This window comes from Camelus ferus, chromosome 9, assembly GCF_009834535.1.
Source record: "Camelus ferus isolate YT-003-E chromosome 9, BCGSAC_Cfer_1.0, whole genome shotgun sequence".
Lineage (NCBI taxonomy): Eukaryota > Metazoa > Chordata > Mammalia > Artiodactyla > Camelidae > Camelus > Camelus ferus.
Window position 1 is genome coordinate 57,840,440 of NC_045704.1, and position 27,627 is coordinate 57,868,066.

Here is a 27,627-nt window from a genome sequence, read left to right on the forward strand (position 1 = left end):
TACGGGTAGGCTCTTTATTAAGTGGTTATTGCTGTACCACGGAGGTCAGACAAGGGCAGGAGCCTAAGCAGTGTCAGCCCCATGAACACAGATCTCCTCTCCCAGAGGGCATGTTTCTTCAGGAAATCTCGCTAGGCTGGGACGGGTGAGTCCAAGGTCAGAAGTGGAACTGGAAAGCCTCGGTCACGTGCTGCTTCCAGGGCTCCAAGCTGGGCAGCAAGGAGGAGATGCCCATGACATGCCAGGTCTCCCTGTCTGACACCCCTGAGGTCTGGTAGGACAGCAACTGCACTCCTGCCTCTGTCAGGAGGCCTGGAAGTAGAAGAAACCCCTGGTTGGCAAGGGGCGTGGGGGAAGGAGAAGCAAGAGGCTGGGAGCTAGCTAGCAAGACTTGGAATCCTGAGATCAACATTGCAATGGGGGTGATGGTCTCAGAATCAAAGAGCTGAGACAGAGAGGGGACAGAAGGCTCTGCTCAGCTTCCCTCGCTGTTCCAGAGGCTTCAGGAACACCCTGACCATCAGGCAGAGCAGGGGAAGGAAGAGCAGCCACAGAGAGCTACAGCAATGCAGGCTTGCTGGCTGCTAGTTTTATCCAAATCATCAACAAGGGAGAAAAGCAGGGGAAAGTTCCTCGGGGCAGCTGGCAAGGACAGTGAAATTAGGCCCTTTGAGATCTGTGGATATCCTCTCTGCCAAACTTGGACATGCTCCAGAACCCCCAGCAGCCCAGGCGCCAGGGAACTGGGGCGGGTGCAAGATCCCCACAACTGCTGGCAGGGATGCCCTGACAGGCTTTGCTGGATCGGGCTGGCCACCCAGCCTGCAGTCAGGGGCTCCTCTCAAGGGCTCCGAGTTCCTGGGATGCAGCTCCACAGACAGATCTAAACTGTGCACTTAACGTGGTGAGCACCTGGCTCATCACAGGGGCACGGGGCCCGAACCCTGCCGCCCTGCTTTGCAACCTTAGATAAGGCACTTTCCCTCTGAGCTCCGTACCCACTCCCCAGATGTCCTGGAAATTGGCGTGACAGACCCTCTGTATGCTGCAGATCCAGAGATGCCCGCAGGCGTGGAGAGGGGCAGAAGGAAGCAAAGTCCAGGGAGCCCAGTCCCAGGACAGAGCCACACACACACGCACGCACACGCACACGCACACACACACATGCCCGCCTCTGCCTCGGGTGCACTCGCCAGCCCTCCAGGCTCCCTCACCAATCACGGTCGGCAGCATCGCAGGGCTGGAGGGCTGAGCCCGGAACACAAGCAGGGGCAGGCCCTGGTGGAGAGGCACCTCTGGTCTGAAGACGGCTCCATTAAGCGCCCGCAGCACAGGTGTGGTGCCCTGGACCAAGCCCACAGCCTGGTAGGGGGCACCTGCCAGCGCCACGGTCAGGAGGCATTCCCCGGAGTCCTGCTCCCCGGGTGCAGCAGGGTTGTGGGAGGTGGTCACCTGTAGACAGACGGCAAGGAGTCGAGGTTATGCCCACCTTCCTTCAGCCTAATCGCCAATTTGTGGGGCTTCAGCCTGGCTGACACGCTCAGCAATTCAGGGCTGGGGGAAAGAGCAAATGGGTAAGCCTTATGCCCCCAAGTGTGAGCTTCCTGCGACAGTCAGTGACCTCCCTAAAGGGAGGGCAAAGAGAGATCTACCAGCTACAGGTAAAGACTTGGAGAGGAGAAGGGAAACTGGGGAGGATGAAGATGGAGGGAGGGAGCAGGGCTGTGAGAAGGGCTAGGATTAGCAGACCTGCCACTGGAGGCCGATCCAGCCTGGTCCCTCCTGCTCTGACTGTCTCCTGCCCAGAATCAGTGGCCTGTAGGAGTGCAGGGCGGGGAGAAGAAGGGGGCCTGGGAGCTCTCCTGCCCATTGCTTCTGCCAGCTCCCACTGGCTGAGAAACACAGACTTTGATCTAAAAAAGGGACCAGAGGGAAGACACCGAAGGGAAGCCAAGAGGGGCAGCAGAGGCTAAGAGGGTGTGTTGCAAGCAGCCAGAGTTTGCACGCTAAGCAGGCAACCAGGTGCTGTGGTAATAGGAGCCCTGGATAGAGAGTCAGAGGCCAAGCCCGCTGGGTTCATTTTCAGCTCCCAGCCTGGCGCCTAAATTTCCTCAGCTGGGATGTGGGGGTCCTGCCACCCTTCCTGCGCACACAGCGCTCATACACAAAGCATTTCACGAGCATCAGTTCACTCGCAGCAAAGTGCAGAGGCTGACGGTACCTCCAACTTTGCAGATGACGAAAGTCTCGCCACCCTCACAGGTAGACACTGTCACACACCCAGGGCTCCCACTCAATGAGCGGAGCTGTCAGGTGCTCTGAAAATGCAGGGGAGCAAGGCCGGGCTGAGCGGGGCAGGAGTAGGGGAGAGGCAGGTGGGGTGCACACCTCAAGGCCAGCCTCTTTCACCAGCAGCGTGGCGTTCACCAAGTTCACATCTGCCTGATGGGACGCCTTCTTCAGGAGGCCAACAATGACGGCGGGGCTCAGGCAGTTCCCAGAGTTCTTCAGGGACATTCCTGGAGACGGAGAGAAGCCACCGTAAGTCGCCATGTGTCAAACAACACGGGAGGGGGCAGCAGACCACTGGCACCAGGTTCCGAGTCCTCACCGCCCTGGGGGACCCTAACCCCATTCTGGGGGGCGCAGTTCTGCCTTTCTCTGGAGGATGGAGAGCCAGTGGTGGGAGACACACGGGGTTCAGGCCAGGCCCCCCGGGACACTCTACACCAGTCTAAGAAATGCCCCTCCAAAACAGCCCGCCTCCACGGCCCCTGCACACTTGCCCCTGGCCTGGCCACCCTGTCCTGCCTGCCATTCCCCAAGGGGACGTGAAAAAGGTCCTGCCCTCACCCCTGCTGGCACTCACCCCCTTGCCAGCCTCGGGAAATAGAAGAAGAAAAGGACATGTAGAGAACCTGCCGCCCCTGTCTGCCTCACCTCCTTGGGGCCTGGGCACTCAGGCCAGTGGGGACGCCTGGCTCTGTCCCTGCCCAGCGCTGGGTCTGCCCACCAGCACCCCAATCTCTCCCCAGCCGTCAGTGGGGAGGACAAGCCTCACTCAGCAGGGTGAAGGGGACCAGAGTCCTCCCTGCTCTCTCAACCACACCTGCACAGGGCCGGACCCTGCAAAGACAGCCAGAACCTGCGGAGGGGCAGACAGGGGGCGCTGTCCTGGCCCCGCTCCCCTGCTGAGCAGATGCCCCACCCCCACCCCCGAGGACGTCAGCTTGCCCGAGAGCCCACCTCAGTATGTCACGGAGCACAAAGCATCCCCACCGCCTGCTTGTCTGGCACACCCGCCCTGACGCTCACGTCCCACATGCAGAGCCCAAGGCTCAGAGAAGGGAGAGCCACACAGCAGGTAAGCAACCGGCTCAAAACCAGAAAAGGTTCTGCCACTTCACCCGGACTCCCTCCACCAAACCTACTGCCTCTCATGCGAAACTCCAAATGCTGTGGAGGTCCCTCTTGCACTCCAAACGTGCACATCTTAAAAATACTGCATAAACATGACTTATGACAATTCAGTATATTTTCCAATGAGGTTTTGTACCCCTTCCCCTCTGTTCCCCCTCGATAGCAGGACAGCCACACTCAGACGGAACGTGAGACATGGAGTCAGAAGACCTGGGTCACCTCCGAGCCCCCCACTGGTCTGTGACCTGCGGCAGACACGCCCCGCTTCCCCCTCCCCCTGCAGAGTCCCCTGGCTCACCCTGTGTTGTCACCTGGATGGTCCCTTTGGGGGACCCAGCCCAGGCTTGCATCAGTGCCCCCAGAGCTTCTGCCAAACCAATCCAAGGCTTGGTGTGTGGAGAGAACGCACCGGTAAGGGCCTGGGCATTTACCTGCGGAGAAAGGGGCCTAGGGCTGAGATCAGGAAGTGGCGACAGGGCACACCTGCCTGACTTGGCACCCAAACAAGGTCTTCCTGCCAGGACCCAGCTCCATGTGGAGAGCAGAAGGCACAGGGTCACCCTGGCTTTGGGTGCTGGGGGGTGGGGAGGGACAACCTCTATCAGCCACCAACAAGACGACAGCTTGTTCCTATAGCTGGGGACACCTGAGGAGCCAGAAAAGGGCACAAAAAAGGCCAAGACCACTGCAAACTGCGGGAAGGGGAGCGGGGAAGGGGGAGAGGGACATCTCCCTCTCCTCTGGACCTGTGCCAGCCTGGGGAGACTCGCTTTTCCTGTGCTGGGGAAGGAAGGTGGGTCTTTGACATAAAACATACAGGGAGTCACGGACCACTAGGACGTAGAGTGGTGGGCGTCTCTGGGACGGCATTCCTAATTTGCTTTCATTTTTACTTTCTATCTTGATTTTTTTAATGTGGTTTTTACATTGTCACAGAACACTTTGCCCAAATACCAGTTTATAAGGCTGGATTCGTAGACTTTTGACGATACTATCACTCTTCAAATGTTGACCCCTGTGAACTCCCACCCCCCACCCCCGCAAGACGTGCTGGGCAGCTGACGGAGGCAGAAGCCACACAATCGTTTAACGTTGTGAGTCTAGGAGCTGGCCGGCCAGACCCTTGCCAGGGGCTTGATACCAAAGCCAGCTTGTTCTGGTCAAAATGTCCATTCCATCTTGTGGCTCAAGACGTTCTGGCTGTGTTATGTATTTGGCCACTTTTATTGAGGCAACTCATAAATAAAACCATCTAAGAAGGATTTAATTAGAAACCTGGGGTTGGAGGCAAATCAAACAAGCCGTGATCAGATGTCATGAAAAGAGAACGTGGACACTTCTCTTCCCGTTTGCATAAAGCTACAACTGGCAGAGAATTCAAGGAGAGTTGTGATGTTGGAAAGGACAGAGGCAGCGGGACTCCCCAGCAGACCCTTCTGTGTAAGGGGCTCCCCCGATCCTCTCTGGGGGGCCCAGAAAGGGGGGGGCAATGAGTCCCAGAGCTGCGGGAAGGAGAGCAGAAGCACCAGGCAACAGCTTGGGAGGCGAGAGCCTGCAGCAGGCAGAGGGAAAGTGCTCAGCTGAGCAGCCCCAAAGGCAGGCATCACACCTGGTTTGTCCTCTGTCAGGGCCCCAGCGCCCCACCCCAGGGCGGCGCTTGCCGAAGGTCTGCTGAGTAAAAGTCGTCTTCTCTAGGTGAGCAGGAGGCTCCAGGCAGAGCAGATGCCTTTGGGCACCAACCTGACCACATGTTAGTCTGCGCCTAAGGTTACAGCAGAACTAAACTGGAGAGGACCCAGTAAAGAATGAGGGACAGATTTCCTATGTGACAAACATGTCTTTCTTTCCAAATGCCTACTCTACCCTACCCACCTCTGTGGTTGGAGAGGTCAACTGGCCAAGTTTAGCTATATGACCAAGAGATATGACCTCTTAAGAAAGAGAGAAGGGAAGAGAACAGCCCAGACCAGGTGGCAATGGTGACAGCCCAAACCTCACCTGGGTCCCTGCAGCCTCACCAGGGAGGCAGCCCATGGCACGCAGAGGGAGCAAGAAAGTATCCTGTCCCGAGGAGCCCACAGACTCAGCACAGAGAGGAGAGGGCGCAGACACGGACGGACCCCGCTTCTTGGTGGACTGTCGTGCTGTGGTCATCCCCAGGCTCTCCGGGCCTGCCAGTTGCACCTGGGGCGGCCGGCCCCATAGGACAGCAGCGGGCTCCCTTACTTTCTCAGGATGCAGAGGCCAGGGTGGCCTGGAGAGCAGGGCTCTCAATCAGGGCTGGCAGGGCTGGACAAAGCATCCTACGACTCTCCTGCCACAGTTCTGTTCTCCACAGTCAAAATCCCTGTGCTGAGTCAGGAAGGTCAGGGACCACCCCCCAGCCCCTGCCCCTACCCTCATTCGTTGTAGGTTAAATGCCCCAGGCAGAGCCACATGAGCCACAGAGCAGCTTATATCTGGGTTTGTTTTTTGTTTGGGGGTAGGTAGAGTTGTCCTCTGAAAACTTAGAATTTAGAATAAGGGCTAAGATATAAACTCATGAAACCTTAATAACAAGAGAGAATGTGGTTTGTTGCAAAAGGGTTGGGATGGAGCTGGAAAGGCCAAGCAAGTCTTCGCGAAGGGGTGGGTGGCGAGCTATGCCTTCCTCGTCCATCTCTGTATCCCCAAAGGGCTAAGACAGTATCTGGTACCCACTGGACCTCAGGGATCATCTGAAGACCAAACAAAATGGACAGGATTTGAAGTGTAAGTCAGGTTCGGCTTGGAGGAGAAACACACACGTGGAAGGGCCCACTCTGAGCAGTCGAGAAGGCCTGATTTGGGGAAAGTAAGGGGCCAGCTGGCGAGGAGGGCTCCTATGGGGGGCGGGGTGGAGATGTGGCAGGTTGCCAGGGAAGGGCGTATCCCTACCCGGGGCTCTAAGAAAGAGGGGATGAAAAGCGTGCTCAGGGTCACAAGCTGAGAGCACCCTACGGAGCTTTCCGCACAGCCATCCCCCACCTGTCACCACCACGGGCATCCCGCCCTCCCGCCAGCCACGCTCCTTCACTCCTAAGGCCTATGGAGAACAAAGAAGCCTTTCTCTAGAGGCAGGGCCCTGGGAAAAGCCGCAGTCTCTGCAGCGGGGCTACAACGGAACAGGTGAAGCTGGCTCCCCGCGGCAGGGCCTCAACGATCAAGGCTAATCCCGGGCAGCTCCCCTCCCCACCCCTCAGAGCGCTGGCTCAGGTGGGGTCTCTGATCTTCAGCTCCCAGGGCTGAATCCAGGCACTAACTCACTGCCCCCAAGCCCTGCCCCATCATCAGCCCCAGAAACCACAAGCCTTTCTCCAGCTCCTCCCTCTAACCTCCAGGCCCAGCCCTACAGGGCGATACTCACGACCCCGGCTAGAGATTTCCCCTTTGCCATGTCCACGAACTGCACGGCGATCTCCTCCCCGCACCGGCTCTGCGCCTCCTTGGTGCTGGCTCCCAGGTGTGGGCAGCTGATGACGTTCTCGTGCTCCACCAAGGCCCGGTCCCGCGGGGGCTCCTGCCCAGGAAGAGACACCTCTGGGTGGGCTGTCATGGACCGCCCCAGGGAGGTGGAGGGGAGGAGGGCAGGAGGGAGGCCGCCTCCTGCTTAAGTTTGGTCAGGATGGTCGCTGGACCCAATAATAACCGGCTTCCTTGTGAAGGTCCCACCACAGCAGAGTAGACAGAGCCTTAGACCAATCTCAGCTCCACCATTTACTATCTGTGTGCCTTTGGGCAAATCTCCATCTCTCTGAGCCTTGGTCTCCCAATCTATAAAATGGGTTAATACTACCTACTACCTAACACTATTGTGGAGATCATGCAGTGATAGAGGTTTTCAGCTGGTGGTAGCTGTTGTCACTGGTTTTTCCCCTCCCCATCCTAGTCCCCTACCCAAACCCCCCGCCCCAGCACTTACTGTCAGCTCTCAGCAGTCTTCATGGGCACTCCGCACAGGTGTTGCAACCAGACTCTCACCACGAAAGGCAGCCCACCTGGGCACCCCTACCCTACCCTCCAGTGCCCCTTCCACCCTTCTGCTCACTGGGCAGCTTGAAAATGTTACTGACACCTCCTCTCTTCTGGTCATTCTCCCCAGGACTCATTGGCTCCCCCTGGATTTTGGCCTCGTAGGCCTGAGTGCCGACCACAGAGTACTAAGTGCCATGAGGAGCCCAAAGAGAGCAGGGGGGAAGCGGGGAGAGGGGCTGTGGTGGGAAATGACAATACAAGAAGGACCGGGTGCGCCCCTGCCTCCAAGGAGCTGACGACGTAGCTGAGAAAGATGAGCAGGACTACAAACCTGATGCACGCGGTGCCCTGAGCAGGGGACAAACAGTGATCCAGGGGCTCTGAGGGCCAGGGTCTTGCCAGGGCCACCCAACTGGTAACCAGCAAACCCCCTCTGCCTAACAAAGCTCACGCTCTTTCCCCTGGACCCCTGACGCTGGCAGCAGGATTTTTAAGACAGGCCAAAAGGATTCAAGTGGAAATGCACTCATCATCACTCCACCTGGGCAGGACGGGGGCAGCGGGTGAGCACAGGTTGTGTCTCTACTCCTGCAGAGACCTAGGGAGAGCAGCCCCCGGGACCAGGGGAAAGGCTTCTAACCACTATCCTCAGCTTCCTTCCCCTCCCTGGGAAGACAGGGAGGGAAAGGAAAGACAAGGGACACTGAAATTCATTTCCCCAGAGACCTCTATCAGTACGTTAAACCCCTCTCTCCCGCCCCAAATCCTCCACCTCAGAACTGATGTGCTGCTCTGATTTCCCCTGAGTTAGCAACAGGGCAGCCATCTAGGAGCCTGAGGCCAGGGATAGGTTCTATTTAAAATCTGAGTTTTGCAGAAGACAGCAGGGTCACCTCTGCACCAGGCTCTGCAAGGGCTCCTCAGGCCACATAGGTGTTCTTCCTGGCGACACAATTTCTATTACCTCTGACCTATTACCTCTGACCCACAGACAGTGAGCCCCTGGCCTCTATACAGGCTGGGCTTCCCTCCCAAGCCCCTCCGCTCCCGTCTCCCCACCCCCAAAGACCACGGGCCGGGCTCTGACCTCTGTAAACACATCCAGCGCAGCGCCAGCACAGTGACCCGACCGCAGGGCCCGCAGCAGGGCGCCTTCATCCACTATCCCTCCCCGAGCACAGTTCACCACGCGCACCCCCTTCTTGCACTGGGCGAAGGTGTTGTCATTCAGCAGGCCTGCAAGGGAGGGAGGAGCAATGGGATCCCCCTTGCTCTCCTGCATCCCCACCAGAGGCCCTCCCTTCCCCGCACCTGCTCTTCCCCACAGGCCTCCTTCCTGCAGGACCACCGCCTCTCTGGTCTCACCCACTCCCTGCTCTGGGGCAGGAGTCCTGGTTCCGGATTTGGACCAGACTCAGTTTAGAAACACCCCAAAAGTCCTTGAGATATTAGTGCTTCCTTCAAATGGGCCCAGGAACCAGACAGGCCTGCAGTGGCCCCAGGATGTATCCACAGCGTCACTGGTCGTAAAGGTTGACACAGCTCACCCAGATCCCACGCATTTCTAGCTAGCGCACCCCTCCCTGGTCTGATGCAGGGCCGTGTAACAAAGCATCACCAGGCTCCGTGCTCGCAGGACCTGGGTGTGCCCCCCAACCCCCGCTATCTGGTCACCAGTGTAGGCAGAAGGCCCAGACTGACAGTCCACCTTTATCTGGTCTGTGGCTTCTGTGGCCAACCCACAAGCAGGGACACACCTACCTGTGGTGGAGGGCAGGAGAGGTGTGTGCACGGTGATAAAATCACAGAGAGGCCAGATCTCCTCCAGGGGCAGCTGCTGCACACCGAAGGAGGCCGAGACCTCGGGCGAAATGATGGGGTCATACCCTATAGTCTGGAGAGGCGAGAGAGAGGCAGTAAGTGTCACTGTTAATTATTAGTCCTGGTGTTATTAATCACGGAGACCGTTTATGGAGCGTTCCCCACAGACCAAGCACTCTCTTAAGCCTTTCCCAGTTTATCTCTCATCACAACACAAGGGGGTTGGCACTATTCTTTCTACTTTAGAGCTGAAGGAAGTGGGGCTTACACCCAGAGGGACAGGGCCAGAGTTCAGAGGGAGGTTCGCCCGCCTCCAAGGTCTGAACCTCAAATGGGTGCACAAGCAGCTGGTGTGCAGTTGGACCAGTGGCGCTTAGAAGCCCTTGGCAAGTAGAAACCCCACGTGAAGGAGGACAATTCTGGGGGGAGCAGTGCGGGAGCCACAAGGCAGAAGCAAAAGGAAGGGAGAAACTGGCTGCAGCCAGAGGCCCCACAGGCCAGGAAACAGGCAGGTGCACGGGCCACCTCAACAGAGTGAGGGAGAAGTCGGGGAGGAGAGCATGTGGTGCAGGGCAGGGTTACCAATGAGACGAGGACTCGCCACTGGGCAAGGGGGTGGAAGACCAGCAGGGAGAGTGTGGTCCCCTCTCTTGCAGTTTCTTTTAACAAGCCTTGAAATGCATCTTGTCTTAGAAGACATGACATGGTGACTAATCACACAAAGGTATACATGACTAAAGACAGATCCTTTCAAGGAGAGATCCTTTCAACGAGGCAGGTCTGACTGGGGTGGGGAAGGACACCAAAAGGAGGAAGTGAGACATCAAGACACCCTGGATGGGGAGGACCCAGAAAGAAGCTTGGTCTGGGCTGGCCGGGGAGGAACTGAGCCCCCAGAGCACTGGGACCTCCATGAGACTGCAGAGAAGGGAGGAAGGTTGACTCCTGGGAGACGGGGACGGGCAGGAAGCTCGGCGGTGTAAACTTCACCACCTCGGGAAACCCACCAAAGGTCATCGCAGGTTGATGGGAAGAGGAAACGCTGGAGAAGACAGAGCTCAGGAGAAGGAAGAAGGGACAGAAACTCATAGCTGATAACGGCAAACACGTCTTTAGCATTTACTGTGTGTCTCATACCTGATGGGTTAGGTACTGTTATTTCTCCATTTTACAGATGAGGAAACTCGGGCAGAGGTTAAACGGTTTAGCCCAGCTCACAAACTTAGTAGCAAGTGGTAGACCTGGGACGCAAGTTCGAATTCTGGCTCCAGAGCCCGCCCTCCCAGTGCGTACCCTCTAACCAGGGGTGGGAGGGGAGGCCCACAGGCCCACCTGAGAAAACAGGGGTGGAAACACATGGAAGCATGGCTCCTACATCCGCAGCGGTCCTGTGCCAGCCACACCTCTCTCAGCAAGGGCAGTACTTTGGGGGTTGCCAAGGCAGCACGCGCAGCTGAGAAGAACGTGCAACCAGGTGTGAAGCGTCTGCCTCTTGCAACAGCGAAGACCTACCTCTTTCTGGCTGGCCCACCCAGGAGGCCTTGCCGGGGCTCTCTCCATGGGCTCCGTCCGCGCCAGGAGCACTGACTCAGGGGAAGAGGTGTTAAGAGCCATGAGAATCTCAAAGGCATCGGGGTCCTCAAGAAGGCAGGACAGCCGACCGAGCCAGGCAGGTCTGCAGGACCCAAGGTGTGGGTTCTGCCCCAGGAGACCTGGGCCTGAGTCCTGCCTCAGTCACTGTCAACTGTGTGTCAAGGCGCAAGTCAGAGCCCTCCAGGCTGGGGTCCTCAGCCCTAAGGAAAGGAGCACTCCTCAGCACAAAGTCACTCTCTGCTCTGATTTCCAACAATTCAATGTTCTGTGGAAAGAAAGCTCCCTCAGCCCTGAGAAAATGTTCAGAGTTGGCCCAGGATTAAACAAAAACAACCAGGAAGAACGCAAAGCATAACACTTCAACAGCGCTTATCTCTACGGGGGGAGATTAATTTCTTTCCCCTTTATGCTTTCCTATGCCCTTTGGACTTCTCCCCATGGATCACGAATTTCTTTTGAAATTAGGTAAACATAAGTTATGTGAGAAAATAATGGTAGAGACGAGTGCTGTATCAAGTCGGCACTCCTAGAAAAGGAAACAGTTATGAACGAGGTGTCACTCTTGGAGCACATGTTTTCATCATGGGACTTGCAGGGTGAAAACAGCCAAGTGGATATATTGTAGCTGAATGTACTTCAAGTTAAAAAAAAAAAAAAGCTATTTAAAAAAAAATAGCCAAGTGTGCTGCACCCCAACCATTGGTGGAGGTTTGTGGGAAAGGGGCTGCCTTCCCCAGGCCCTCCAGAATCCTGAGCTCACACCCAGGACAGGCCCATGTGGCCATTTCCCCAAATGTAGCCTACTTATATTTCATAAGGGGAGTGAGATGTCCGGGGAGCAGAGGATCCTTGCCCTTGTTCTCACAAGTCCTCTTTGTCTGCTGGCGCTGAGTCTGGCTGGAATAAAGGCCCCATTCATGTCTAATCCAGATGTACTTCTTTTCCCATGAGCAGGCAGAGGATGGGGACACCCAGAGAGGTCACACAGCCAAGACTGGTGGAGCGAGTTCACATAACTCTATTGCCTCTGGGCTCTCAGGAGCCAAGAAGCAGCGTGGGGCTGCCGGGAGGAAGGGTCCTGCAGGCTGAGTCTCGCCCAGTGGCCCCGCTGCAGGTGTCCGGGGCTAAAGGGAAGTGGACGGGAGAGGCAGGGACAAGCATCTCCCAGCTGTCACAGATGACAGTACCTTGTTCATCTGCAGACAGCTGCAGGGGAAGAATTAGACTGAGAAAACCCCTGCTTTCACTTTTCACTCGAGATACCCAGGGCAGGCAGGAGCTGAGTGCAGCTAGTTGGGGCTCCTTCACCAGGAAACTGTGTTGGGGGCCAGGGGGTAGAAAGGGTGGCATCAGGCCCAGGAGGTCAATGCCTGAGTAGGGTCCCAACGTGTCCTGCAAAGGTCAGATGTCCTCAGGTACAGAAGCTGGGGCACTTCCGGGTGCACACCATCCATTCCTAAAGAGGAGCCTTGGGGAGACACACAAAGGGATTCCACACCCCAGTCCCAGCCCCAGGCAGAGTCCTGGTGCTGGGGCAACAGAGGAACCCCCGCTCGTCAAGCAGTGCTCCGGGGCGACCTCCGAGCTGCTGTCACAGAAGGCAGCCTTGGGAGGCTGCCCGTGCCGGCCCCCCCGGCCCTCTGGCTGACAGAGGAGGGAGAAGGGCAAGGAGGCCTTCAAAGTAAAGAGGCTCCAACAAAGAAGCCAATGGTCACGCCCTCTCTCTGCCCCAGAGCCCAGCTTTTGGGCTTAGCCTTGGGACTCCCTCCGGACACAAGGAGATCTTAAACAGAAACCCAACATAAAACCAGATCAAGTCACAGCTGCAGAGGTGAAGGCCCAGAGTCCCACCACCTGCTGCCCCGCTGGGCGGGCACCCTGTGTCCCTAAGGCACCTAACTGTATCTAAAACCTGAGGTTCTAGAAAGCATTCGAACATCACTGCTCTAGGGCAGGAGGGATTCCAGGTACCAGGCTGAGATGGGAGCTGCCTGTCCTGAGAATGGCTGAGCAGTGACTCGGCATGGAGACTGGTTAACTAGTGGGGATCAGGACAAAGACAGAGGTGGTGGCAGCGTGCAGTGTGCAGGGCAAAGAGCACCCGACTGGAAGTTAGGAGGCCCAGTCTGAGTTGGATTCCACCACTTACTACTCCTATTACCGTGAGCATCGTATAACCTTCCTGGGCCTCAGTTTGTTATCTGTAAAGCTGGGATGATAACACTGAGCCCTGAGGGCCGTTGTGTCACAGTATCTAACACAGCAGGCCTCAGGAAACATTAAGAGGACCTGAAAAAAATCAGTGACAACTGGTGCCCTGGGTTCAGCATCCATGCCTCTGGGCTAATATTAGATTCAGGACAAAACTGGCCGCAGAGAAGCTGCTGAGAGATGCTGGTGTGCTCCTCACAGAAAACCTTGATAAGAAAGTGCAAGGCTCAGCTCCTGGCTGGCTGGGGCCTGTTCACACATTCTAGGGGATGTGCCAGCTTGAAGGAGCTGAGCTTCCAGAGTTATACCATATTTTTCAGCAACAACATTGAGAAAAGGCTTCAGGAAGAAAGAACAGTATAGAGTGTAAGACCTGAACGATTCACCCAGCAGGCTGCAGGCTGCCAGAATCACCCTGAAGCCCACGTCGGCATCTGAGGCTCAGGGCGAGTCAGCAGCGGCTCCAGGGTGGCACGCCAGGGCTCGTCCTAGGCCTGTGCTGCTGGGAGGGGCAGCCAAGGTGGGCTCCCCATGCATCCATCCCCCCACACACACGTCAAGTGGTACTGGGAAGCCACCTGGATGAACTCCCTCTCCCCTGAGTGACCAGGCAGTCACAAAGAAAGGAAGGGAAAGGGCGGTCTGTCCCCAACACATGAGTACAAGGTCTCTCCTTACAACCCCTGTGATACGCAGGAGTCAGCCCTTAAATCCTGATACCCTGGACAGGGTCAGGTAGAGGTCACCCATCGACAGCCTAAATAGTGGCTAACAGCCTGGGTGACGGATCAGGCACAGGAAAGGACCCCAGGTGCCAGGACAGAGGGGGTGATAAAGATAACCTTCCTGCGCTTCATAGTCCTGTCCAAGCCAGCCGACCAGAGCTACTCAGTGTCCCCAGTGCCTGCTGGTCCCCTCGATGTCTTTAGGTTTTTATCCCAAGTTACTGTACCAAACACAGTCCTTAATAATTTGACAGCATTTCCTATGACCACACGGTGAACTCACTGCCAGGACCGTTTCACAGACTAAAGAGACTGGTAGCCTAATGGGATGATGGATGCTCAGATGTCAGGGCTCTAAAGGGCACCTGCTTCTACCTCTCTGCCGATGCTCCCATCCCCTCATCACATCCTAGCCAAGTAGTTACCTAGTCTCGTGTGTGTATCTGCAGTGACAGGGGCCGTCACTTCCTCCTAGGACCACTCATTCCATTTGGTGCCAGCTCTGTCTGTAGCTCTGTCCTCTGTGCTATGCCCAGAGACACAGGTGTGCATTCACAAGCAGGCTTTAGTCATCTCTGAGCGGTGTCAGTCACTTCCGCTGCTGATGCTCAAGTCCTACACCCCTCTGTGCCCCTCGGAAGCAGCTTCAGGCAGCAGCTGAGTAGCTCAGTGGTGCCAGAGGAACAGACAAGCTTCCCAGTCGCTTCCATTATCCAGGAAATGAGGTGGGGCTTTTCGTCTGGGTTAAGTCACTGCCAAAGTCTCAAGTCCTTGACAATGAGTGTTTCCGAACTAGGAGAGTCCAGGGTGCTGCGGCTCCACATGGAAGGGGAGTGAACATAGTGGAATGGCCGCTGGGCCTGGCGACCATCCCACAGTCCCTGTATCATCAAGGAAACGCTGATCTGTTTGGCCACATGTGCCCTGAGTTTTACTTCACTCCTGACCCCTGCTTTTATTATTGTTTTTAAATTTTATATTGCTTTTTTTTCTAGTTTTTTTGAGGGGGGAGAGACAATTAGGTTCATTTACTTATTTTTAATGGAAGTACTAGGGATTGAACCCAGGACCCCGTGCATGCTAAGCATGCACCCTACCACTGAGCTATACCCACCCCCACTGACCCCTCCTTTTAGACAATCCAAATTTTCCACAAGCTGAACCTTTGACCTTGATCCCTCACAAAAGAGGAAGGAGGGGAAAGGGCTCCCTGTGGCTCCTGGCACCTCACCACCCAGCACAGAGGACATGGCTTTGGCCCATTTCCATGATCAATGGATCCTGCAGGGCCACACCCACCTCTCACAGGAGCCTGAAAAAGTAGTGCCCACCCTTCCCAGGGCTGAGGCTTAGGAAGGACGTCCGGCTGACTTAAATATATACGGTGGGAAGTAGACGCAGGAGGGAGAAGATGTTCAGTGTGGCACAGTGGGATGCCTGCCGGGTTCTGGTCCACCATCCATCTGCCGTGAGCCTTCAGCAAAAACTTGCAAACCCCAGAGGCTGATATAAAGTTAAAGGTTAATCTCTAAGGTCCCTTCTAACTCACTGAAGGTGGGAGGGTCTTGCAGAAAGGAGGGAGTAGGGGGAAAAGGGAAAATGCCATCACAGTTCTATGTAAATTCTTCTAGACCTGCAATGATCTGATTTTCAAAACTATTTTCTTTAATGTTTAACTAAAGCTTTCCTGGCTGCAGTTTGAACCCACAATCCCTGCCTGAACAGCCACAGAAAACCTGGAGAGGTCCGCCAGCACTCCCAGCTGCCTCATCTCATACCTGGGCATCCTTGCGGGTTTCCTCTCTTAGTTGAATGGCCTCCCCCCAGCTTGGCAAGGTCTCCTGGATTGTGCCCCCCCAGAGGTGGGGGGCACTGCTATTGACGACAAGCTTCCCTCAACCAGAAGGGCTACTGAGCTCCCAGAATAGGAAAAGGGGGCACCCTGGTGGGAGGCAGGGTCAGGGATGATTTCTGAGGAGCCTATGAGGTCTTCCAGGACCATTGGCTCTACAATCATCTCACAGTGCGTAGGCAAGGCCCTTTCAATCTTCTCTGGGCTATGAGGGAGCTAGAAGATGGATGGCCAATTGCTCTGTTACAAGGCAATAAATTTGCTCCTGTTTTCTGAATTATCACAGGAGACTAAAACAGCAAAACAAGGAGGCCCTCACAGCAGGGGAGGAATGGACAGGCCAGATACTAGACACCCCCTCTCTGCTCCACAGGGACTCAGGGCAGTTACTCACCCCAGAGCGGAAGGACCGCCAAGTATTCCCAAATTTTGAGTTCAGGTGTCCAGATCTGCAGGCCAATGTTCCCTCCCTCCCTTGAATTACCACCTATTTAGTCGGAGGCTCTGAAGGAGAGTCAGCCTCTCTTAGGACAAAGCCTTGAGCTGCCCTCCAGCAAAGCTGCCTCTCTTCCAAAGCTGCTGCAGGAAGCCCCACATCCAAAGGGTCTGGTGAGCTCTCACCTTCATCCCGAAGGACTGCATCCGGGTGGCCACCTCTCTCCCAATCCTGCCCAGGCCAAGAATTCCCAGGATCTTTCCATTCAGCTCTGTTCCCATGAACTGCAACCAAACAGGCCAAGAAGCTGAAATCAGCACCCAGCGTGAACTTCAGGCACCAGCCAGGCGGGGTGAGGCAAGGCCGGCTGCTCACCTTCTTCCGCTCCCACTTGCCATCCTTCATGGAAGCCATTGCCTGGGGAATCTGCCTGCAAGGACAGACACATTCAGCAGCCCCGTCCCAGACCCCACCAACCCAGCAAGGAGGCGCCAACATGAGGGCTGCACAGCGACCACCTCCGAGGGTCATTCCCCCAGGGAACCAAGCTCAGGCTGGGTCTGGGGGCTCAGGTTCAGAAACACCCAGGATGGTCAAGGAAGTGGAGCAGAGGGAAACCCTTGGCAAGACCCAACTTGGAGCCCTGGGATTTCTGTCTCCAGCAAGGAGTCTGGGAGGAGGTTCTGATTCCATTTCAGCTGCTGGAGTATCAACCTGAGTGACTCTTGGCGTGTAAAAGCAATAGGTGATCCTCCATGGCTTGTAGGAATAATGGGATGGGGTACTGGCGGCCTCTGATGGCGTCAAGTGCTCCAGAAGGTCAAAGATTTTCATTTTCCTAATCCATGCAGAGCCACAGCCTATGACATCTTCCCCTGTATCAGGGACAGCCGATTACTTATCCGCCCAGGAGAGTTAGGCTGGACTAGGATGGGAGAGTGCTGCAGTCTACACTTCTAACATCTACACCACCTCCTGTCCCACCACCAAAAACACACACGCGCACACACACACACACACACACACACAGCCTAACTCCTCCTATTGGTCAGCCAGGAGGTCTGAGTCTCCATGTGTTTTCCAGAAGGGACAAAGGAAGTTAGGGCAATGTTAGAGGTGGGAGGGCATGACATGTCACGTGGGACATGGTCCTCTAAGCTTCTCTGGACGGGAAAAAGGAAGAGACAAGAAACAATGTTTAAATGCTACCTCGTTTAATGCTCAGAACAACTGCATGGGGGGAGGCACTGGGGGTTAAACACTCACCCAGCATCACTCAACTAGAAGTAGCGGAGTCAATTCAAAGTCAAGGAAGACACCCCCACCAGTTAGCCTCCCGAGTATTCAAATGCAGGCTTTCCTGCTGGCCACAAAATTCAGTGGTGTGTGCATGTGTGTGTGTGTGTGTGTGTGTGTGTGTCTGAGACAGAGAGAGAGAGAGAGAGAGAAAAGAGAGATTCTAAGAAAACTGTTTCTGCATTCCTGCTCTACTGACATAAAAACCATTCTTTCCTGTTTACACATCACCAAGACACAGACTTGCATCCGAGGCTAAGGTTGACGGGGAACCTGTTCAATGGTCAGAGCCCCGTGAGCGCATGGGTAAGCGTAAGTAACAAAGCTGAAGTAGCAAGTTCATGGGGAGGAAGTTCCATCTCACTGCCCCAGCCCATCTAGCCTCCGCAGAGGGGCCTCACGTCGGGAATGTATTTAAGGACGATGACTTGCCTTGAGGAAGTGCTCCCTCAGCAAAGCCGGACGGAAAAACGCCTCTTACCGAGTGAGACAGAGCCCGCCTGCCCCCTCTCCATGCTCCCGCCTCCTCACCTCTGCCCGCAGGACAGCATGGTGCTAAGAGCTGTGCTTAGACCACGGAGCACAGCCAGGCCCACACCCGCCCTCTTGCTGCCCCATCCAGCTGGCCGTGGAGCCTCCCCAAAGGTTTCAACACTTTGGGGTCCTCACCAGGTCAGTCTGGGGAGGATCATGACATGGGCAGGGGGACCTCCTGAGAATTAAACGGTGGCCGGCCTCACTTGTAAGAGAAAGTAAAGCCGGCAAAACGGTGAACTCTCCACTCTCTCCATGTCAGGCGCTTCTCCTGCACCTCAGGGACCTGTGCTCCTGTTCAAAGTCCCCCTCCGAGAGGCCCGCGCAGGCCGCTCTCCACCCACATTGCCCGATGCTCTTAATTTTACTGTCCTACCTCCTGTTCCCTCCTACTTCTGCCATGCTAGGTAAGCAGTCTGATGAAACCAGCACACAGTAGGTGATGAGACTGGTAATTCCTTCCTATAGGGTGATTATTTCTTAATTTTCATGAAACTTTTTGAGGTCATGGACGGATGGCTGAGGACAGGGCGCTTCCCTTGAATCCCACCATTTCACCTACGCCTTTAAATAAAGCTGGTCCTGGAATAGGAGGAAAATCACTCCTGACTCTGGAGGGAAACTTCACCTCCAGAAAAAAAGTTAGAGAATCAGAAAGCTGCTCTGAGATCCCTCCCTCCCTCCCTCAAAAAAAAAAAAAAAAAAAAAAAGAGAGAAACACCACCAAAGTTAATGGCACAAGTGACAACAGGGCATCAGACCTCAAGTCCTCTCCAGATGTTCTGGGAGAGCAGCTTCCCGTCCATCCCATGGACCCACTGCCTGTCACTGCACCACCCCACGCAGCAAGACTCTTGTACTTTACATGCCACCTCCTTTGGTCCCTAGGCTGTCCCCTCTACCCAAGAGGCCCACCCCTACAATGCCTGCTGGAAGAGCAAGACATTTGACCGTTTGAGATCTCGTGTGTTATGAATCCACAGGGAGGCACAGGGATCCCGGGGCAGCTTTCTGTTCCGTTCTGCTACATACAGATTTGTGAGGACAGTGACAGAGATGAGCCCTGGGGGCCAGGAATAGGGAATCCATCTGGGGATCCAGAGAGTGTTTCTTGGCTGAGTTAACCCTCGAGCTTAATCTTGAAGAATAAGATGAGAATGACCTAGACAGAGACGAAGGGGAAGGATGCTCCCGGCCTCAGAAACAGCATCTGAGAGACTTCGAGGTGAGAGAAGGCATAGTGTTTGCAGGGGCCTCCTGCTGTGACTGGCATGGAGGATGGAAATGAGGAAGGAGAAAGACAAGACCACACACACGTTTACTTTCTCAGGGAGCCTGCTCCAAGGTCATAAGCAGCAGCCGTGTGACCGCCCTTCCCTATCTGTAAGCGCTGGGAACCTGAGAAGCCACCTGACCTTGGTGTGCCAGAACCAGCTCAGTAGAGCATGGACGGCCTTGAAGGTTCTTAGCAGCCTGCGTGTCGCCAAGCTGAAGTGTTTCTACGTTTCCGTGGGTCAGTTTGCTTAGGGAGTCACAATAATTGGCATACCACAGAGACTGACTCTGCTGAGAAGGCAGGGACTTACCTGGCCAGGCACATGATCATCCCACAGGTGAGTTCCGCAGCACTGAGACTGTTCCCATTGGGGGTGCTAAAGATCAAAGAAGAAAGGGGACATCAGAGGGCCAGACCCAGGAGTCCCACTCCTGGCCCAGTGGATCGCCTCCAGTGCACACCATGCTCTCTCCTGCTCCGTGAGCTTACCTGTGCTTATTGCAAACTGCCAAGCCCACGCCACTACCTGAGTCCTGTGACGTAGTCCTGCCCTAATCCCAGGGCTGGAAGGAAACTCTCTCTCTTTGACTTTATATTGTCCTGCGGAGGGACCTCTGTTAGAGAAACACGCCTGGCCTCTCTCTACCTACTCACTTCTCCCGAGACAGAGAAGTATCACTCTCGATTGGGAGAGAGGTGTGTGGCTCAGCCTTTTTCTCTCCTCTTATTTCAGGATCTACCTGCCAACAGAAAGCACCAGTCCCTGCTGCTCTGTGCCATCAGTCTGACAAAGGCTGTGCCCATGACAAATGCAGACGTCGGCCCCTTGCCCACAGACCTTCCCAAGTTGCCTGACCTGGCTTTTATCCCCATCTGTTTGACTTCTCCTTCTATCTCTCAACCAGCTCTGCACTGAGAAAGCTTCCTCGCATGTAAACCACAGGGCAGTGCTGACTCTGCCCATTTTACAGAAATGAGAATAGGGATAAAATCCATGAAGCTTTTTTTTTTCTTTTCTCAGTCTTTTGTTTGTCTTTTGGAATAATTAACAGCCGTGCTCACCCTCCTTCTTCTACTGGGTCTTTTCTTCCCTGGAAATGAAGGTTACCAGAAGAAAAAAGGTCAAGAGGTTCTATTTTTTTAAAATTAAGTGCGGAGGGGTAGAGCTCAGTGGTAGAGTGCGTGCTCAGCATGCACGAGGTCCTGGGTCCAATCTTCAGTAACTCCATTAAAAAAAAAGAAAAAGAGAATGTGCTCTTAGAAAATTAAAAATCGAGATAAAAGGATTCTCAGAGTCTGTCTTTCCATAAGCACACTTGGCTTCCTGTCGCCCACGGAGAACGATCAGGCTGTATGGGACACGGGAAGAGGGGCAGGGGTCGGGGGCTACTGCCTCTGGGTCCAGGACAAGAGGTGACCAGGGTGGGTTACCATTTAACGTTTCTTCTGTTGGAGACTGACCTCAGGCAGACAACCGGGGTCAGTTGACCCCTATTCTATAGGTCTTAAGGACACTGAGGCTTCCGAGGGAAGAGAAAAGGCTTGGGGACAGAGAAGTGGACCTGGAGATAACCTTGCCACACGGTCCACGTGCCAGATGGGAGCCAGAAATGAGTGTCACCTAGTGCTGGCACGCTGCCGTGACCTTTGCCCTGGGTTTCTGCAAAAACAGCTCTAAAGGGGACCCTTTCCTCTTGGCCTTGAAGCCTGAAAAACAAACTGCGGTCCTGGCCCCAGAAGGGTGCCGAGAAGTGAGGACAGAGAAAGAATGCAGAGTCCTTCTCCTAGCAAAGGTTGTGCATTTGCAGAAGGGAGATAACAGCAAAGCAGAGCCAAGGAAACCTGGCTCCAGAGGGAACCACGGGAGGGCAGCGCGGGCCTGAAGCAGGGACCAGGATAAATTCACTTGCATTCTCCTGATTCCCCAATCGGGCTGCAATGTGCAAGCACCTGCGGGGCAGCTTTCTGAAGCATTTTGAAGTTGCCTCAGTATCAATACCCGGGGAACCACTCAGCTGTGAGCGCTGACCCCCTGCTTGGCCTCAGCCTGGAGCAGGAGTCCTCCTGGGAGCCCTTCTAACTCTGACGTGGCTTTGCCTTCCCTACAGGTTTTTTCTTCCTCCTGACAGTCAGTCCCCACCCCCCACCCCCACCCCAAGCTTCCCGACTTACTTCATGACCAGGATGCCCTTCCTTGTGGCAGCCTCCAGATCCACGTTGTCCACGCCTGTGCCAGCCCTGCCCACCACCCGGAGCTTCTCGGCAGCCTCGATGATGTCAGAGGTCACCTTGGTGGCTGAGCGGACAATAAGGCCTTCGCAGTCCTGAGGCAGAAGAAGAAACACCAGGGCCCACAGAGTTGGTCTCTGAGACCTCGGAGAGCCTCTCTGCCCAAATGAGAGCTCCCGCCAGCTGGCTGACTTTGGAAATAGTCAAGGAGAGGAGGCTTTGTACATGCACACACACCTGAAAGCCTCCGCCATCAGTCAGGCCTAGTGTCAAATCCAAGCTCCAGCCCTCATGGGCTATGACTCTGAGCTTCGGCCTCCTCAAGAGTGTGAGGAGGAAACAAGGCAGATACAGGTACAACACCTGGCATGGTACGTGGCCCTGCTCAGTGGACATCACGTCCTCCATCTGACAAGGAGCTAGTGAAGGGGTGGGTGGGATCGGATTCTACTTTGTAAGCCCCCGTGCCTGGTATGCAGGGAGCACTCAATAAATATTGGTTGGCTGAATGAATGAATGAATGAAGTGACTAAAAGACAAATTGTTAAGGGGGGAGCGTGTAGCTCAGTGGTAGAGTGCATGCTTAGCATGCATGAGGTCCTGAGTTCAATCCCCAGGACCTCCATTAAACTAAAAAGATAAACAAACAAACCAACAAACCTAATTATCTCCCCACTAAACAAATCAAAAACATGTTTAAGAGGTGACAATATTTTTTTTTGAAAAATACAAATTGTTAAAAGGAAAACATTTCCTAAAATAGAGACCGAAGGGAGGGGAAGAGGAGAGAACAATTAAACAGGTCTATAGTTACTCGGAGACCCAGGCAGTCTTAGACTAAAAATGTATATATGTGTGAAAAATCAGACCTTCTGGATTCAACAGAGCCGTTGCACTTGGGCTAAGCCAGACCCCAGGACAGTCTTCCTCAGGCCCAATCAGAATCCGGTGGCATCTTCACAAAATAAGGATATTGTTGCCAAACTCCCCATGAGAATCCCCAGGAGATGGAGCAGGTGAACAAATGCAGAGCCTGCCCAGAACAGGCCGTCCCAGGTGGGAGACGCCGCAGCTCGTGTCACTGCACAAGCAGCAAGCTGGGAACCAGGAGGCCAAGCTCTAGTCTGGGGTCTGCCAATAACAAGCGGAGTCACAGTGCCAGTCATGTCACCCCACCCCCAGTCTCCTTCTGTAACATGAAAGTGTGGGAAGGAATGGCCCCTGGGGTCCCGCCCAGGTCTGATCAGACACCCGCGAGTGTAGGTCTCGCTGCCTGTCCCCAGTGGAGCACCCAGCCGGATCCCATGAGAACCTTCTCTCTTCCCTCCCCACCACACAGGTTCTGGAGACAGAGAAAGGCCATGGGCATCTGGCTCCCAGGGTGAGGGCTCACACTGTATTTACTGCACACAGGCCCTGAGCCTAGGAACAAGTTTAGACAAGTTACCTGCAGAGAGAGAAGAAAGCTGTTTTCTCTCCACTGAGGGGAGAAGAGGAATGAAGCTTATGCTGCAGCCTATTTAGATCTGGAGGGCTTCTCAGCACTGGGATGAGTGCTCAAGAGAGGCTCCAGAATTACTTCTCTGAAAGTGTGCATGCCTCAGGCATCCTCACTGGCTGGGGGCTAAGCCAGACCGCAGAGCTAGAGGGAGGACCCTTCACAGGCACTCCAAGCCCTTTTATGTCTGTGGTTCTGAAATTGAATGCTCTCTCCAAAGCTGCCACCCTCTCTTCAAATCTGGCAATCTGCTTCCCAGAGGATACACTGAGTGGACAGGAGGATACAGACTCCCCATGAGTCCACCCTGTTCTTGTGGGCTCTGAGGACAAGCCCAGAAACAGCACTAGTTTTTCCTTAACAAGCACAGCCTCTCTCTGTGGAAGGATCTCCCTTATGGAGATTTACTCCAAGTCTCTCTCTTTTCCCTCAAGGGTGTGTCCCTCAAACCAGCTTTCTGCGAAGCCAAGTGTGAAGAGCCTGCAGTCAGATCAGCACAGATGTGCACACAGAGCTCATCTGTCCCCTGACAGACTCCCCTTCAGCAGACGCTGTGGCCAGACCTGATCCGGGCATCCCTTGTGGCCAGAGTTCACAAGCTTTCAAGACCCCTTACATCCTCAACTACCCCTGTTCCATTCAGTTCTTCATTCAGTTGCATTATCGATGAATCCATTCAATCAGCACACATTTATTGATGGCCTGTGTGCCAAGCTGTCTCTGGCTGATCCCCAAAAACCCCTGCACTCCCAGGCACCACCCCCTTCTCAGGCCACACGTCATCCTACTTGGCTCCATGCTGCCCGCTCCTCTCCTCCACTCATGCCCACTGTGGCCCTTTGCAAATCCTCCCACATCCTCCTGGCGGTTTGCTGTGATTGTAACTTTTCTTCTGCAGCATCCCGAGGCCCTCTGTGGCACTCCTGCGGTGGGAATCTCAACACCGCACCCACTCTGCTGTCTACATTCTCCCCTCTCTGGGTGCTGTATCTGTGTACGAGCGCCGGCTGGAACAGACATTTTCTACACTTAGTGGTCCTCCCTGCTCCCAGTCCCTCAGCTGCCTTAGAGCTGAAAAACAGCAGGCCGCTGCTGTTGGATTTACAGCTGTTCCTGACAAATTCTGCCAACTCAGCAGTGGAAACCCGTTCACATTCTTCAAGTTCACACATGCTTCCTTTCCCAAGGAGGACAGGCTCGGCCTTGGGGGTGGATCTAGCATAGCTCCTGCGTCTGACTTAAATCAAAAAAACTCTTCAGGTCATTTTCCCCAGCTACAGAAAATGCAGGCAGGCACTGTTTGGCACAACATGCATGATCCTGATGAGGTAGACGGCTATTTAACTTTTGCAAAACAAATCCTAGTATAAAAGCTGGAAACTTGCTATTTTAAAAGAGTCTTTCAAAACGTGGACTCTGGCATGGAAAAGTATTTCCTTCTTTTCCTTTCTTAAAATGCAGAGATAACTGACTATACTTCAATTGAAAAAAAAAAAAGATATAAATGTGCTTCAGTAAATAAAATGCATTACCGGTAGAGGTAGTGGATTCTGGCAGGATATAACCAGCGAGGTAGTGGATTCTGACCAGCACTGCCATTTAACGAAACAGAAGAAAGTATTAGGAATTAACACATATAGTAAGGATAATCTTCCATGAAACTTTAGTGTATGTGTGTACACACACGTGTGTGTGTGCTGAGTTGTGATGTAAAAAATGAATTTCCTATTGTGGGTCATGGTCAAAGTGTAAAAGTCATTGAGACGTGGTAAGATTTAAATGTCCCTGCATATTAGGTTTATTTAAGATGTGACATCTGCTGATAGAAGAGGGGCACACAGTCTAAGTAACAGTTTGTTGAGCTCCAAACAAGATGCTCTTATTATTCCAAGCCAATGTTTTCCAAATTTCTGACTACAGCCCACGGTAAGAAACACGCATTTAAGTTGTGATTTTATACTCACATAACCACACACACGCATACACACACCCCACCACCACACACGTAATTGAAACAAATTTCATGACCCAATACTTAGCCTAACTATCTGCATCGTTCTCTGATTATGTCTTACTTTTTTTTTTTCCAATGCTAATCACGGCCCATTAAACTGACTTCATTACCCACTAATAAGCTGTGATTTACTTCAAGTCTGAAAAGCGTGGTTCTGGGGGATAATTGTACTTTCTGACCATGGAGTGAGAGAGAGTAAACTGTGCCTGCCCAGAATACCAAGGAGGGGCAACAGAGGCCAAGCCTGGTTCAGGCAACGTACTCAAGTTCCCTTCAGTATGAAAAAGGTTTAAATGGAGGAGGGCAGGGGGCACTAACCCAGACTCCACTCCATGAAGAGTAACAAGACATAGCATGGATATGAGGACCCTTCAGTGGTCCAAGGAGACAAACCAGCTCTCTGAATCTAATGTCTTACAAAAAGAGACAGAAAGCCCAGGCACTCCTAAACCGCTCAGTGATGCCCAGTGGCCATTAGCCAACAGACACCCTCCTCTCCTGCCAGGAGTTTTCAGAGCCTTTCAAACATCCTCCAAGTTTCAGCTCCAGCTTCCCACCACCCATCTGGCCAACTTGCCAACTTCATGGGACCCCTCCACCACCAACAGAGGCCTCCCATTCTTCTCAATTCTGCACTGACCACTCCCTGTCCCCACCCTACCCCCGGGGTACAGGACTTTGGTTTCCATAAAATGGCTGTAAAGCACCAAGTCCAGGCCACTCTTTCCAACTTGGTGTTCTGGTGGAGGTGAGGGTCAGAAGGTGGTCTGGAGACCACTTCACTGACTTCTGGCCATTGCCCAAAGCAAGGCCATTGACACAAAAGAGGAAGTGACAGATGTGAGGTGCCCACCTCCCATCCAGCTCCAAGGATTTGGGTCCTAAGCCCTTGACCCCCCCCCCCATGTCCAGGCAGATCACCCCCTTCTCTCCATTTGCAGCAGCAGAGCCCACAGAGGCCATGCTGCTGGATGGTCTCAATGCTCAAGTACTGTGTCATCTGGTCAGTAATCTCCCGGTGTGTTGGCCAGGCCTACAAGCTTCTTGAACGTAGGGACCAGTCAGAAACTTCTCTAAGTACAGGACAGGGGCTGGATACCCAGATACAGCACCATGGGGGAGGGGAGGCAGGGGGGTCCATGGAGAAACACAGCAGCAGATGCAAGGGCAGACAAGGGGGCACAGGCAGTCAGGAGGACCATGCCTGTGACTGCCTCACAGCTCAAGCAACAGCCGTTGCCTCTGTGGTTTGACTGAAGGGGCTCTCAGAGCAGAGAAGGGTGGAGGGGGTGAATCTGCGCTGAGACTGGTTGAGGTTGGTAGGAGGCCACACTTCAGGGTGAGGGAGTTGGGGGGTGGGGTCCGAGACGCCTGGACACTGGGTGCGGTACAGAAGTAAGAGGTGCGGGAACTGGAGGGAAGAGTTCACCAAAAAAAAAAAAAAAAAAAGTCACAATCCTGGATGAGGCCAGCAAACCTCGCACGGCCCTTACAAACAAGGTAGGAAAAGACTGGAATTAGACTGCACTAATTATGTAACACAGCCGTCAGAGATACGTTTCTGAGAAAGATCTGCTAAGAAATGTACATTTCCTGAGGTTGTTTGGGATCGGATTCTAGTTCAATCTGGTCATTCCTGACCACGATGAGGCCAAAGGTGAGGCCATCCTCCGAGGCCACGGGCGGAGATTAAGCCTGGACCCCGGCAGTGGCAGCACGGCCGCGAGGCCGGCGCGGGGATCTCGGGCGCCCGCGCCAGCCCCCTCTTCGGAGCGCTCCCTGGAGGCCAAGGCGCAGTGAAAACTCTCAGCACTCTTGCATCAGACGAAAAGCGGGTATGGCGTTTGCTGCCCGAGTCGAGCCGACTTCCCTGCAGTTTCTCAGGCAGCCACGAGACAGGCTGGGGCTTCGCCAGGCACCTCCGCGCCCACCCCCTTTCCCGGGAAGGCGGAATTTGGCTAGGGGAGCCAGGGCTTGGGAGGGGAAGGATGGCCGGTCCCTGAGATCTACGCAGGGAAGCCACTTTAGTGCCCGTCCCCTGGCGCCCCAGCGCGGGGAGTGGGGGATGGAGAGAGAGGCGGCGCGGAGCTGCCGGGGCCACGGAGCGCAAAGGCGCTGGGAAGCCGCGCTGGCATCCCGCGGGCAGCCTGCAGGACCAGTTGGAGCAGCCTGCACTTTGCAATGCTGGCAGGAGGCACGCCAACGAGAAACACGCGGTTGCAAACTCAACAGAAAGTTTGCATCCTGCAGCTTGCCGCCGTTTGTTTCTGCCTCCATCTCCTCCCTCCCCCGCCCTCCCTAGCCCCCAATCTCAGGAGATCCCAAGACTGACTGACACCAAGGACAGGGATGGGGGGTGAGGGTGGGGCGCGCTGGGCCGAGCGCGGCCAGCCAGTGTCCGCGGAGGATGGCACGCAGCCCTCGTCTTTCTCCCGCTCGCCTCACCTGCAGCTCGGCTATCAGCTCCTCTTTGCTCAGGTTCTGCTTCTCCACCACCTGCAGCCCTCCATCTTGCAGTATCTTCCGGCAGCAAGGGTCCAGGCTATCACTGATAAGCACTTTCCGTAGATTTGCAAAGGCCATTGCTGGAGTCAGCCTCGGAATCGGTGGCTCTCCTCCCTGGGCAAAAACACCAAAACAGAGAAGCGGCTGTCCCCGCTGGCGTGCTCATGTAACTGGGCAGGATTCGCGATCTCCCGCTCCCCCTTTATCCCCCCTTCCTGCTCCTA

General features: G+C 54.6%; 1 protein-coding gene across 2 annotated transcripts; it reads right to left on the reverse strand.

The window, feature by feature from the left end:
- On the reverse strand, nt 1-27,627 carry PHGDH (phosphoglycerate dehydrogenase). Of its 2 annotated transcripts, none has more exons than XM_006184291.3 (12): nt 27,344-27,627; nt 21,330-21,481; nt 19,468-19,533; nt 16,427-16,481; nt 16,237-16,335; nt 9,175-9,307; nt 8,501-8,649; nt 6,806-6,958; nt 3,719-3,851; nt 2,389-2,519; nt 1,215-1,452; nt 1-312 (listed from the first exon to the last, which is right to left on the reverse strand). In XM_006184291.3, the coding sequence occupies exons 1-12, from the start codon at nt 27,479-27,481 to the stop codon at nt 158-160; spliced, it is 1,602 nt and encodes a 533-aa protein (XP_006184353.1). In that variant the 5' UTR covers nt 27,482-27,627; the 3' UTR covers nt 1-157. The 2 variants fall into 2 exon arrangements, 1 of the variants encoding a protein (XP_006184353.1); XR_004322593.1 differs by lacking the exon at nt 1-312 and adding an exon at nt 1,750-1,913 and having other exon boundaries at nt 1,313-1,452; nt 27,344-27,594.